The 14,887-nt window shown below is 43.2% G+C and overlaps 1 protein-coding gene across 1 annotated transcript; it reads right to left on the bottom strand.

Moving 5' to 3' along the window:
* Positions 1-607: 607 nt before the first annotated feature.
* MEOX1 (mesenchyme homeobox 1) lies at positions 608-14,679 on the bottom strand. The gene is made up of 3 exons (XM_065422779.1): positions 14,229-14,679; positions 2,618-2,790; positions 608-730 (listed from the first exon to the last, which is right to left on the bottom strand). The coding sequence occupies exons 1-3, from the start codon at positions 14,677-14,679 to the stop codon at positions 608-610; spliced, it is 747 nt and encodes a 248-aa protein (XP_065278851.1).
* Positions 14,680-14,887: the final 208 nt, after the last annotated feature.

Below are 14,887 nucleotides of genomic sequence, written 5' to 3'. Positions count from 1 at the left end.
TGTTTGACATTCCCACTGCCCCCCAGACTTGCTTATAACCATTTATATTTTCAGTTTGGATGACACAAGAAACATCAGTGGATATCAGAGTATTTGTTACTCGTGGAGTGATGCACGAAGAAAGCACTTCTGTGGAACGCTCAAGTCCTTTATGGTTTGACAAATAGCAGTGACCAAAGAGAGATGCTGGATAAGGTTATATGTTGGGGAGCTACATTACTTCCCCACTGAACCCTAAACTGGTGCCTCTAAACTGCGTCTTTTGAGGACTTGAAGACCACTATTGGTTCTTAGAAATCCAGCTCTAGTCAGCTTTATTTGTTTCATAGTCAGTGGGTTTAGTTATTATTTTGAAGAAATACTGGCAATGCCAAGATGGCAGTGGTGAGAGTTCAGTCAGACCCTCCTCTGGACTTTCCTGTGTGCCCTTTACAGTCCCCAAGGCATGTTAAGGCACACCACTTCCAGAGTTACACACAGGAGGATGAGATGATTTGAGCAGGGAGGGGCACCTGTTAATGATGCAGCTGCTGCTAAACTGTGTGGCATCAGTTCTCTGACTGACAACCCTTCCTGCATTCGTCAGTACGTTACTACTGGCGAGGAGCTATTCAGAGCTCGGGGAGGCAGCAGAGTCCATATCTTCTGTGTCATGCTCGTGAGGGGACACTGGCTGCCCACCCTTCACACGTTTCCACTTCATCCTTCGGTTTTGAAACCACACTTTAACCTGGATGAGAAAAGGAAGGAATTATTCATCAGCTCCCCATTATCTGTCTCTGCATGCACCTATGCAGTGTTGTCCTAGCCGTGTCAGTCCCAGGATACTAGAGAGACAACGTGGGTGAGGTCATAGCTTTTACTGTCAGTGAGAGACAAGCTCTCGAGTTTACACAGAGACCTTCTGAAGAAGAAGACCTGAAGAAGAGCTCTGTGTAAGCTCAAAAGCTTGTCTCTCTCACTGACAGAAGTTGGGCCAATAAAAGATGTCTTTCTTGTCTCTCTCTGCAAAATTCTGCATTTTTTGGGGTCAAAATAATGGAATATAATCAAGCTGGTTTCAGTTATTTTGATAATTTATTTAAACTACAACACAATGGATGGAGAAGGGGAGTGGGGAGAATTGGAGGAAATCACCAAACCCCCTCTGTCTATTAGTAATCTAGCTAGTATTGACCCTTTATTTCTAGCTATTAGTCAACAAATATATGCAGCCATGCTCAGTATTACATCATAGGCAACTGAAGAGCACGCAACCGAGGGCTGGGGACTCAAACTCACAGTTTATACTGGCTACTGACCATCTCCAAAAAGGTCAGTAGGAAACAGTTCATGGAGCACATTTTGCTAGGAAATTTTCAGTCCAAAAATTTAGACCAGTTCTAATCACCAAAGCACCATAAGCATTTATAAGGCCACACTGTCCTTTACAATAAGGCTCCTTTACACCACTCTGGCAAGGTAAAGGAGCCTTAAAATTTATACACCTGTTTTATACTCCTGGGGGAATTCACAAAGACAAAGGGAACAATTCACTGAGGGAACAGAGCCTGCCCCACACCTACCTCTTCAGAAACACTCCAAAGCCCCAACCCTCCACGCTAAGCATGCCGCAGTAGCGAGCGAGAGGGACAGAGTGTCTCTCTCACACACGTATGACTGCCCAGCTCCTCCCCACCTCAGTGATTTACATCTCTACCAGCTGCTGTGGGTGCCCAAACTGATCTGCCTGCATTGCCAGGGAGGAGGAGCATGACTGCTCTTGTGGCTTCCCTTTGTTTCCCCATCAGAAGTCATTTTTCTGTGGAGAAGCACAGAAATCTGCGGGGGCCATGAATTCTGTGCATGCGCAGTGACGGCGAATTCTCCCAGGAGTACTCTATGCATACACCTGTCCATCTTCCTATCATATTTCTAATAGGCCTATCTGAGTCAGCTAAGCGTATACTATTTCCCTTTCTTCACTTGATTAATTCCTTTATTGCCCAACTATTAAGCCTTGATAGAAGAACCCTTCCTAAGAGCAGACCAGGAAACTGGGAGCATAGTGACCCTCAAAGTCCACACTCCCCACACTCTTATACTCCCTAGTTAGTTCACAACATTCCTTTAGCCTGAAAGAAGACAGCTCATCAGATGAGAATCTAACATCCCCTGCACTCTTGTGTCATTTACTGCTGGGCTCCTTGGGATGCTGCAGTGTTTGTGGCATTGTGGACCTTGAAGGCTTAGCTCAGTCCTGGTTATCAGAACCTGGGAGCTGCCACCCAGCCTTTCTTATTAAGTATCAGCCTTTTGGTTTGTGCCAGCGAATGGGATAGGTCGTCTGAAGGCACTTAGACACCAGTCATTCAGAAATGGTTTTTGCAGCTTAAAATTATATTTAAACATGTATATTTTAACCAAATACCAGAAATCAGCTTCTCAATTATCTCCATGTTAAACTGCATTTGTTAGATTTGCTACAAAGTTTTTCAGGTTATGTACAAATATTTATGCACATTTGCAAAAGTAGGAACGGGTGCAATGTGAATATATTGTACATACACCCTTCTGTCTAGGCAGGAATAGCCCTGTCAGGGGGGCACAGCTGAGGAGGCAGATATTCCAGAGGTACCTGTCTCTCGGTGAGGTCCAGATTCACAGCTATCTCATATCTCCTGAGCCTTGTCAAGTAATTATGGTGAGCAAATTCAGCTTCTAATTCCCGCAGCTGCTCCTTGGTGAAAGCTGTCCTCTCCTTCCGTGCTTTGCTGCTGGCTTCTGGCTTCCTACTGGAATCCTGGTTTTCTAAGAGGCAAGCATACTTTATGTGTAAGTTGCAGTCATAATGGTTAACACAACTATATGCATCAAAGAGAACTGATAGAATCTTGGTTTAGATCCCAAGTGAAAGTTTTTTTAATGACCCGATTCCATCCCACCTCACAGCATCAGTCACACAGTTGGACACTATTGTCAGTCTTAGGCACAGAACTGATGGGAGGCTGGATGCATTGGCAAAGGTCTGGGAGCACAGGGCTGGAATATCATGGGCTGTGGGGCAGGACTGAGGGGGCATTGGCAGAGCTGTGTGGAGGAAGCTTGCACATCACTTGGCTGCATTGTGCTTGTCTCTAGCTAGCACAATCAGGCCTTCCCTTTCACTTACCTTTTTTTATATACATACACCATCACCTACCTAGATTGCTGTTGCCTCAGATTTTAGTTAAGAATTGGTCTCAATGCCAGTGCACTTAATGAGGTGTGTGGTGACCTCTACTGGTGTATGTCATTTTGCACACACTAGGGCTAGGATCCAGCTTTGGGGGATGAGGAAGCAAAGATGCTGAGTGTAACCCACCCACTGACGAGGCAATGACCTTGGACTAGTGGGTGGCTCTGACCAGGGTTTATAAGACCCAACCCAGTTGGGTCTGGTGCCAGCAGGTTCCCCTGGAAATGTGTTTGGGTTGTGAACATAACCACAGAAAAGATCTCACTAGAGTGAATACAGCAATGGGCAGAGTGGGGTGAGAGCACTGGTGGCATCATGTCCTTCCCTGTGACTCAGAGTTACTCAGCTCTTATTGAGGTGCCCTGAGCTGTTTTTCGCTGATCGTACACTTAGTTGTCATATACCCCTGGGAAAGTCACATTTCCAAAGCTGGCCTTGCAAGTCCTAGCTGGAGAGCTGCTGTCCAAGCCCCATTTTAAAACGCTCTGACAATGACCATAGCCACATGCAAAGTAAGATCGGTTTATTTTAAATGAACGATTATTGTATATTTCTAAGCAACAGAAGGACAAAGCTCCTCTGCTTCAGTGCGCAAAGGCAAAGCCCATGTCCTTGTGACAGGAACTATTTCTACAAGTTCTAGCACCAAAATGTGAGCTGGCTGGTTTCAGTGGAAGTGAAAGAGGTTTTGTAGCCAGTGGAATGTTTTGTCTCATCTCAAGGGCTTGTTTTTGAAAAATCTATAATTGTTTAATGATGCCATTTTCCATTGTGTTTCCATCGCTGTCTGAAATGAAAAGCTCCACACATTAGGGAGCATCTGGTTACTTCATTGGGAAGACAGAAACTCTGGCAGTGTTGGAAGGATGAAGAGGAGGGGGAGGAAGTAAGACCACCGGTGGAGGGCAATGTACACCTTGCCAAGCTGCCCTGAACATTTGGGCCTTGCTGAACTTTGGGATTTGCAGTAAATTTTCCCTGCAGCGCTCAACTTTGTTCTTTAACCAACTTCTAGCTCTGCCGTTTGTCAATATCTTCACCATTTAGGAAAGTCAGCATGAGGACGTGGTGATGTCAGGGCTGGCAAACACCTTGCAGTGCAAAACAGCAGCTTTGGAACCTCACTGAAATGTGAGATGACTGGGATGCATCAACTCCAGCTAGACTTAATAAATATATACAAATGAATACACTTATTTCATCAGCTCTCTGCTCAGAATTAGCCACCCCTATCAATCCCTTATCTAAAGCCCTTCAGGTTCCAGTTTTCTATATAGCCAGAAGGGAGACCAGAAGAACCCAGAGTTCCGCAGCAGCCAGCATTTTGGAAAAAGAAGGGAGCTATTCTGGGGATTATGTTCACCTATTTTCAGAGCAGCATAAAGTGTTCTCTCTCTCTCTCCTCCCCCCCAACCCCAATAATAGCAATACTATTATTGAGTTATTTCAAGGAGATGCATAAAAGAAGATTGGAGAAGCAATATATATATATACACAGAAGCAATGGATGTATAATGCAACAGCATTTACCAAATGCTCAATTTGTTTGTCAAAGGAAACCAACTGGAATAATCCATTAGGTTTAAATTTAGGACTTATAATGTGTTCACTCTTAGTGCTGCCCATCAGAAATAGAGAAATTACATGCAACTCCCATTAACAATTTCTGCTAGGAACTGCCAGCATTACCTGGTGAAATTGTCCTTGGCTACAGTTCTAAAACAAGTTTTTCATTTGTAACAATCTGTTCATTGTAGCTTGATCTTTAACCCATCTCCCAACCAAATAACAAACTAAGAGGAAAAATCACCCCAAAATATTCCACCCAGCATCAAACCCAATTGCACAGGTTTATTAGGCAGCAGGTTTAAAACAAACAAAAGGAAGTATTTCTTCACACAACACACAGTCAACCTGTGGAACTCTTTGCCAGAGGATGTTGTGAAGGCCAAGACTATAAAAGGGTCCAAAAAAGAACTAGATACATTCATGGAGGATAGGTCCATCAATGGCTATTAGCCAGGATGGGCAGGGATGGTGTCCCTAGCCTCTGTTTGCCAGAAGCTGGGAATGAGTGACAGGGGATGGATCACTTGATGATTACCTGTTCTGTTCATTCCCTCTGGGGCACCTGGCATTGGCCACTGTTGGAAGGCAGGATACTGGGCTAGATGGACCTTTGGTCTGACCTAGTATGTCCGTTCTTATGCTCACAGAAATCCTCCACTTCGCCATCTACCTGAGTAAACAGACCAGCCTCACATCATTCCCGAAAGGTCAACAAGTTTGGGGGTTGACAGAGCAGCAGGAGAAGGCAAATTGCATAGCTGAGGACTCCATGCGGAGAGGCCCTTGCCACCAGTTCCTGAGAGCTTCCAGCTTAGGAGATTCCCAGCTGCTCTCTGCTCTCTAGGGGCAGCATGAGGAGAACTGCAATCTCTGATGTAGCCAGGACCCAAATCATGCAAGGCTATAGTGATTGAAGCCAATAACACAAATTGCATTTGGAAGCAAATTAGTAGCCAGTGTAGTCTAAGCAAGGAAGCAGCAACTTTCTGCCCTGGCTGAAGCTTCCCAGTTTGCCTCATGTGAGTGAATCATTTCTAAAGAAGGTAATTTCACTGGTCTTTTTTGTTAAAAAAAACTATTTCAGTCATTTTTAATGATTTTAACTCTGCTCCTCAGGCTGATTACCTTCGGGAACAGAATAGGCTGTGTAACTTGGAGCCTGTGGCATGGGCCACACGCCACACAGAGCTGCTAAAGGGACTGGCTGCTTAATTATGATTGTGGTTTTTGTGCCTTTCCAAAAGTGGAAACTGGCTCTACTTTTCTTTGGAGTTTTGGCCATAGGATGTGGAAAATACAGAATGCACATGAAATATTGCAAGTCCTTGCTTTAGAAAGGTTTTTCTCTCCAGCACAATCCACAAAAAGATCCCAACCCAGAAAGTCCTCTGGCATCACTGGGAAAGATATGGTGGCATTTATCACTGACTGTGAACATTTTCAGACCTCCATCCTCTCCCTGGATCTCACATCTCTGCCACGCTCACATCTGCAGCTTAATCAAACAGGTTTTCCCCAAGGGGTCTGTCGTGCAACAAAGACACATGGGAGCCAAAAAGTACTTGTCTTTGTGCCATAAAATTTCCAAGACAAGATCGGCATCAACCTTTGCACACAGAGGGAGAGGGGCAAAGACGACCAGTGATTTATAAAAGGATGATGGGCCAGAGTGTAACTCTGGAGTCAATCAAGTAAAGTCAGGGGATTTACTCTGGATTTACACCAGTGTGATTGAGATCAAAATCTGTCCCCATGAGAAGAAAGGCGAGAGAACACGTCTGTGAGAGCAGTGACACAGCAACAATGCTCACTTGGCTTCATCCTCTGCCCACTTCAGCCACAGTGAGCAGACTTAGACACAGAACAGTTTCTCTGCAAATATTTCCAGAAAGTTTCTCTCTCACCCATAACTCATAGCCTGCCTCTCCCATTGCTGTTATCCAGCATTGATTTCTGCGGCGCATTTTGGGGTACAGCTGGTGTGAACAATTATCTATACAAAAAAGCTGCATGTAGCATTTTGTAACAGCTGAGGCGTCAGGGCTGTTACAGCTGCGACTTTCTGGGAGAATCACTTTGAATTTGGGACTTGAACTCTGAATTGAGAAGCCAAAAGGAAATGTGCCCAGGTCATAGTAATTGTCATGTTGGATCAGAGTCTAGCGTGAGGTCCAGGCTATGACAGTGTTACAGAACAAGGTGCAAGAAACTTCCCAGTAGGCAGATGTAGGATAAACTGCCCCCCCATGAAGGGGCCTCATCTTAACCCCCTAATAGTTAGAGATTGGCTTACGCACTGAAGCATGAAGGTCAGTTGGTAGTGCATGCACAGGGACACTTTGGTTGCTAGATGTGCATGGGGTTTCCTAGCCAGTTGCTATGCACCTGAAGTTTTAATTATTGACATTTTGTTAATTTCTGTAGTTTTTTCCCCTCCCAATCAATACAAAAACATCGGAGTAGCTGCATAATGTCTTTGAAGTAATGTTTTCTCATGCTAAAGGCTTTTGGGGCATATTTATTCTAGCTAGTTAAAAAAGCAAGATGTTGAAAGATTTGCTGTTATGGAACAAGTCACAGGATTCCAAAATCTCAGCTAACAGGATATGTGTGTGTGTCTGTGGCTTTCACCATGTGCATTCATGTTGTCCAAGTTAAATGATTTCATAGATAGCTGACTCATTTGACATCTGTCCTAAAGTAACTAGAAGTTCTTATCAGTGTGCACCTCAGGGAGGTATATTACCTGTCAAACTATTTCAGATGTAGCTCTACTCATGATCAACATTTAAATCTAATTTAGGGAACCAGTTTTCCTTTGGTCCCTCTGAGGTCATCCAGAGGGGGAAGAGAGTTTCTGTAGCTGTTTCATTACAATTAAGTTAATCAAAATTTCCAAACCACTGAGTCTTCCTGGATTCTGACAACACTTAGTTGTTTAGCTTGATTTAGCATTATCTCTGCTAGCACAAAATTAGCACAGTCTAATTGCTGAAGTAAAAGGTTTGATGTAAATGAACATCTCAAGCCAGCACAGGGCTGGGGCAATTAAGCATGCCACCTGATGGCTTTTGATATGTTTTCTTCCTGCCTTAACTGTACTTGTGTCGACAGGCGGATGCCTGCAGAAAAATCCAGTTAAACTCAGCTGGTGAATTGACATTTTACACTTTCTTATGAAAAGACAAGTCTATGGAAGAGACTAGACAGTAGCAGCAGTAATCTTTTCATGTGTTACACAGCCCAGGTCTAAAGAAAGAGGTGCAGGAAAGATCACTATGAAAGGTGAAAGGATAGTCATTTTTTTCTTCCCTAATGCAGGTTCAGGTCAGTGTTACTCTGATAAGTGCAGGCAGGATGTGCTGAAATTTGGAACTGAAACTTACAAAAATATTTAAAAAAATAAGAAAGATCTCATACAGAGACTTCTGCAGCTTCAGCATTTGTTTGCTGCAAGCAGAGCAGGGTGGATCCTTGGGACAGTTTTCATATTATTTATTTGCTGTTTGTATAGCACCCTCAGCATGCTGGATATTTTAAAAAGAGCTGAAACAAATAAGGTATCTGCCCCAAAAACCCTACAATAGAAAGTTATACAGGGAGTTCACAAAGGAAGGGGAATAAGGAGGCAGGGAATGTGCAGTGTGAGCGAATTCAGCAGCATTGTGTTAGTTCTGCTGTCTTTTTTTCCCTGATATGTTGAATTTAGTCTTGATGATTTTAACATTTCAGCATGTCTGAGGGCTTGTTGAGGAGAAGATGTCTATGGTTTATGGGCCAGTTCGAAGAGGTGTTTCACAGTAATAGCTCATAATTGATTTATGTAGCTGAAACTTGCAAAGTGCTTTGAGATCCTTGGTAAAAAGCATTCTAGAGATCCAATGTGTGTATTATTATTTATTAATAAGCTGCAAAAATGGGCTGCATTAAGTGAAAAGCTCATTGTATTGTCCCAGAGTGCTGTATCTTCCTCTCAGCACACACAGGATTCTGATTGTTCTGTCTTTTCACGCACATCTGGTACCTCTAATGTGTCATTTACAAATCAGTCAAAATTCAGCCTAATTATTGCAGCATATTTCACCCAGAATGTTTGAATCTTCATGTCTCTGTTTGGTCAAGTCTTCACTTAATCACAGATGTGAAAGTGAAACACCTGCCACTAATTCACCAACCTTTCCACTGTTCTTGCCCTCTGGCTTTTTATTCGCATCTCAGGTTGTGACTAACTCTGACTTCAGCACCTGCTAACAGGCACATTAGAATCTACATCAGGGGTCGGCAACGTTTGGCACGCGGCTCGCCAGGGTAAGCACCCTGGCGGGCCGGGCCAGTTTATTTACCTGCTGATGCGGCAGGTTCGGCCGATCGCGGCCCCTACTGGCCGCGGTTTGCCGTCCCGGGCCAATGGGGGCAGCAAGAATCCGCTGCCAGCACATCGCTCGCCCGCGCCGCTTCCCGCCGATCTACATGCTTTTTAGGGCACCGTGACTGCAAATGCAGGTCAACCATAGAAAAACCTCCGTGTTTCTCTGCAATCCATGGTATGACTAGTAAAGGCTCTCATGGGAGATTTTGTTTGAAATTTGATGGAGGACTTTAAATAGGGTTAATATTTTACTTAGGCAACAAGACAAGGCAGTGTATGTTCTTTCAAATGTAAAAGTAAATATCAGAGAACTAAGCCAAGCACTTATTTAATCTTCTAGTAGGCATCCTGCAGTATACATCTTCTTCTTTACTATTTGTATTGCATATAGAAGCCCCAACCAAGATCTGGGCCCTACTGTGCTCAGTACTGTATGTGCGCATAGCGAGAGTCCAGGCCTGCCCCCAGAGAGTTTACATACTAAATAGAAAAGGGAAAACAGGTACAGAGCAGAGAAGTGACTTACCCAAGTCACATAGTAGTGGGTCAGCTACAGAAGCAGGAATAGAACCCAAGCCTCATGAGTCCTATCTAGAGTACTATCCATTATCCCATGTGCCTTCTCAGTTCATTATACAAAGTTTAATTACCAGTTTGTTCAAAGGACAGTTGGGCAAGTCACATATTTTTAGGTAGATTTCCTTACCTGTGTTATTACATTATTGAGATAAGAAGGGTTTTAAAAATTGAATTTACTTCTCACGGTTATTGCTGATCCTTTACTTTGCACACTTCACTGAGTTTGGAAAAGGCTGGTCAGTTTGTTTTATTTATAGACTATTTCTGACCACTTTCACTTTCTGGTTCTAATGCACCAGCACACTGGTGTAATGTCTAGGTTGCAACACTGCAGGGGGAGTGCTTAAATCCAAATTTAAGATGATTTTAGTTGGGTATTAAAATGATAGGGCTATTTTCATTGATCCTTGGATTTATAAAACTTTATGTTTTGCATCTAAAGTGATCCGATACTGTCCTTTGAAAATTTTGTAACATATTTTAGGCTTTTCCTAGGATAAAAGGCACCGTATGAATGTAAAATGTTGTAAATGAATCCTTACACACTGTAGTCAGATCTCATCTCTGCTACATCCCCATTTAAATTCTGCATGTTTTCATTTATATAAAGAAAATGGACGAAATTCTGCTCTCAGTCACATCAGTGCAACTCCCCCATATTCAATAGCGTTTATCAGTGGATAAACATTTTGTAATTGCTGATAGATCAACAGAATAACCAAATTTAATTTACTGTTTCCTATGTTCTAGTGTGACCTGTTCTTACTACACGGTTTTCTAGTTTGTTGAGTGGTAGAAAACTGAAATATCCAAACTGTCTATCTGAATGAGTTGGGTTTCTGCCAGGATTCTGTGTTTTATTTGTAAATGTGTGTGGATAGACATGGACAGGCTGGACATGTCTTCTGTGCTGCGGTCATCTGGAAAATGCTTCATGCAGAAAGTCTAAAATGAGATTACAGAAGGTCTGTTCAAAGCTTGCTCAGGGTCCCATATATGTCCCACACAGTCAGTGCCTACGAGGGTTTATTAGTCACTCCGACACTCAGACCATTTGTCGTTTTATTTAAGAGCTTGTTTAAGTGCCTGTGGCATTGTTTGTTTACTTGGTAACAGTCATTTTATCATATGGAAAACGTAGAATACCATAAGTTACAAGTCATTATAAAACTCCTTGGCTTTTGTAATGTTGGCAATTGCAAGGCATCATTTTAAAGCCATTTTTATATGTGATGGGTATGGTTGCACAATATTGAAAATCTGGAGAAATCTATAAAGACCATAATTGGAAATGTTAGGGCTGATGTACAGGAGAACTACTGCAATGATAAGTGTGAAAACAAATTCTAGCCCATCTTATGCCTTGACTTTCTTGGGCATACCTAGGTTGTCAGTCAGGGCAGATCAGAGCCTCTTACTAATAAAAGTAATATTGCTGTGACTGCTACTGCCTGTACTAGGCAGTTATATAAATATGTTTAAATATTACAGCACTTCAATGAAGAATTCATGGATTAAGCAGAATGGTCAATCTTTCTTTTACACTTACACTGTAAGTCTCCCTGTTTATCACAGAGGTAAACTTGTTTTGGACTTTTTGGGGAGCACGATACTAGCAAAGAGCCCAATCCTGAAGTTCCTATTGTATATCTTCTGCTGAATATGGACCAAGAAAGAATTACAGGATTTGGCACCAAAACAAATAATTGAAATTCTATGGCTGTGCTACAGTACAGCAAAGACAGTAGCTGGTAAGACACCGTCACATAGCTCCATATAATAGAGTATTATCTTGCAGCATGTCTCAAGGTGGTAGATAATTGCTGTTTCACTTTATTAACAACTGCTAACTTCTGAAGAGCACACTCTTTGGACACTTGGATTTTGCTAAAGCAAACTGGAGCCAATTCTCAGGAGGAAGGAGAGGAAGCGTGTCCCACTTATAACAAACTATAAATGTGTGTCCAGCTGCATTTCAAGGAACTGCCGTTAGATTTCAGGAAATCAGCATGTTTAAAGGGACAGGACTTTCTCCCTGTTTGTTTTATTGTATTTTATTCTGGGGGAGGGGAAGGAGTAGTACTGTTAATTTTATCTACTGCTTTATCAGCACAGAAGTGATTGAAATGAAAGAGGCAATGGAATCACCTTTGGGACACTGTCCGTGCAAGGTGTTAAACTAGAGAAGGAGGAATAATGAAAACAGTTGGCAAGAAGGTAGAGAATCATTTTATATTTCAGTGACGTCATGTGTAGCAATGTTGGTTACAGCTCCTCTGCAATGACAGGCATATGGGTTGGCAGCAAGTGGGAGGAGAGAGTGGCAAGGTTGCTCACAGCAATAAGAGGGTGAAAGGTGTCAGGAACTATTTGTCATCTGCTTAACACATGAGGACATGCTTTGGAATCCCATTAAACTATTAAGAATAAAGATATCCATTAATGGGAATGTAGTGAGATGTCCCGGGTACTTCTTAATCCCATACATTCTTTTAAAAAAAAAACCCTAATGACTTGCAATATTGTTGTTCTGTTCTGGAAAAACTGTTCTTTGTATTATTTTTATGGCCATTTGTTGCCTGAAAATCCTTTATGGGTTTGGATGTCCAAAAATTATATCAAGCTTGGTTTCTAGAGACTATGAAATATCTAAGGGAGTAATTTAGAGTCTGGGACTCAAAGAGGTTTGGGGTATTATCTGTTTCAGATACTCATGGACAGCCTGCCAATGTCTGGAGGGAACTGAAATGGGAAGCTCTCCGGAGCAGAGATTAGGGCTAACAATGGCACTGACAGAACGAGAGAGAGAGAGGATGGTATTGGAGTTAAGGTGTTGGGTGGAAAGTCAGGAGATCTGGGTTGAATGCCTGGCTCTGCCCGGGCAGTTTGTGTGACTTTGGGCAAGTCATTTAATCTCTTTGTGCCTCAGTTCCCGGTCTGTAAATTGGGGATGATATTTCCCTAACTCCCAAGGGTGCTGGGAGAATAAATGCATCAATGTTTTTGGTGGGCACAAATACTTCAGTGAGGGACTCATAATAAATACCTAACTCAATAGCTTTCTTAAGAGAAACTACTAGTTTCTCCATGTCTATATTCATACTGACAGCAGCTGCAAGTCTGCAGCAAAGTATCCATGAGATCTTTGAAAACTAGGAGGTGGAAGATTTTCATTTTGCAAGTTACAACAACACAATTAAACCCATCTGCACTGTTCTTATAGCTGAAGATAACATGTCCCGGTTATGTCTAATGGGCAAGTCATTAATACCAACTCGACCACTGATTTTGGATTTGAATCGAAAGTATTAAATGCTCAGCCAAACTGACACAAAGCTGGAATGTGTATCAAAGGGGAGGGGAAGAGGCATCTTCAACTGCAGACAGCTGAAAACTACCTTCTATGTTTGGCTGCATTTAACCTGCATTGCGCTGCAACATAGGGGGGAGGGATAGCTCAGTGGTTTGAGCATTGGCCTGCTAAACCCAGGGTTGTGAGTTCAATCCTTGAGGGGGCCGCTTGGGGATCTGGGGCAAAATCAGTACTTGGTCCTGCTAGTGAAGGCAGGGGGCTGGACTCCATGACCTTTCAAGGTCCCTTCCAGTTCTAGGAGATGGGATATCTCCATAGCTTCCTACAATGGGCAGCTCCAGATAGCAGAGGTCAGAGCCTAGATTCTGCAGTGGTAGGTGCATTAGCAACAAAGATGGAGAGACAGGTCAATGCTATTCAGCTCTCAAATAATTTGTAAAATTTAGTTACATAATTTTCCTGTTAGATTCTCAGCACCTAGCAATATAGATGCTACCTGATGTCTAGTTAAAGGGTAGAATGAGTGTCCCCCTTGGAGCTAGCCCTCATGGTGCAGGACCCACTGCAGCAGAAGAATGCATTTAGCAATTCAGTGATCCACAGCTTTCCTGATGTCTCCTCCTTTATGACTCGGGGTGTGAGATCTGACAGTGATTTATTCCCAGTGAATTTTGTGTTACTTTTGAGTGTCTCGATCCTTTTCTAATCCCTTTAATTTTAGCGAGTAACTAGCCCGGAGCCTGTTTTGCTTTTCCCTGTTTCTAACACACTCCCACAGGCTGCCTGTTCTTTGACACCCCCTCCCTCCCCATCATTTCACACTTGGGCAAATGGCAGTCACACGATGTATCTGCTCCTTATTTAGGGCTGTGGTCCCAATATATGGGATACCATGTGATTCTGTCTGACACTTACAGAAAGGCTACATTGTGACCATGTCGGGAGGTAGCTAGTTCAGGCCCAAGATTTGGAAAAGCAAACATAAATACAAGGGAGCAGCAAACAGAAAGCACTCTAGTTCAGTAGTAGTGCTCTATATTGCCAGCTACACTTTTCCCTAGTCAAGAATTCTGAAATGTATTTCTCACTGGTTTCCTTTCCTAATCTCTCCTGTAGAACCTTACAGATGTTCTGACTCTGTGAACTTTGCTACCCCAGATCCCTGGTGACATGCCACCTACCTGAGGTTTCCTTTTTCCTTTTGGATGACTTTTTCTCAGTTTCATTTGTAGTGTTTCCTGGTACCCCATAATCTTCATTCATGCCCGCTGCAGCAGCCACTAGGTTTGGGCTGCTGCTTTCTAGTTCCCCAGAACCCAAGGCCAGTCCTGGATTTAGCCGCCTTCTGGCCTCGGATGCTGCAAAGTGCCAGTCAGAATGCTGGAAAGAAGGGTGCTGCTCTGCGAACATGCGTTCCTCTCGGGGGAAGCTGTGGGGGGCAGTGGCCAAACAAGAGGCTGAGAAATCGGAATATGCAGCAAAGTCTGGTTTTTGATGGAATGAGAATGGTGCTTGTGGGTAATGATGCGCTCCTGCTGCTGTGCTGAGCTCCGAATGGGCATTCCGCAGGCACCCCCAGAGTGGGGTAGTGGGACGGGGACTTCGCATACAGCTACTCACGGAGGGATCCATTGCTGGCTCTATGCTGTCCGTGCTCCGAGATTTGTAACTGGATTTGGCTCAGGCTTCAAGGATATGAAAGAGGGGAAAAAATAGCTCCAAACTTGTATGGAAAAACAGAATTGGATCTCCCCCGCCGCCTCCCCTAAAAAATGGTTTGTGGATTTTGTTCTATTGCAAATTTGTTAGTTTGGAAGCTTGACTAAACTTCCGCATAGTC

Source organism: Emys orbicularis, chromosome 25 (assembly GCF_028017835.1).
Source record: "Emys orbicularis isolate rEmyOrb1 chromosome 25, rEmyOrb1.hap1, whole genome shotgun sequence".
Taxonomy (NCBI): Eukaryota; Metazoa; Chordata; order Testudines; family Emydidae; genus Emys; species Emys orbicularis.
This window is presented reverse-complemented; position numbering and strand designations above follow the sequence as displayed.

Coding starts and splice junctions, on each gene's coding strand:
- MEOX1 (XM_065422779.1), bottom strand. CDS start 14,679: ATGGATCCCTCCGTGAGTAGCTGTATGCGAAGTCCCCGTCCCACTACC. Junction 2,791..14,228: donor AAGGAAAAAGGAAACCTCAG/GTAGGTGGCATG, acceptor CTTGCCTCTTAG/AAAACCAGGATTCCAGTAGG. Junction 731..2,617: donor TGGACCTCACCGAGAGACAG/GTACCTCTGGAA, acceptor TTTCTCATCCAG/GTTAAAGTGTGGTTTCAAAA.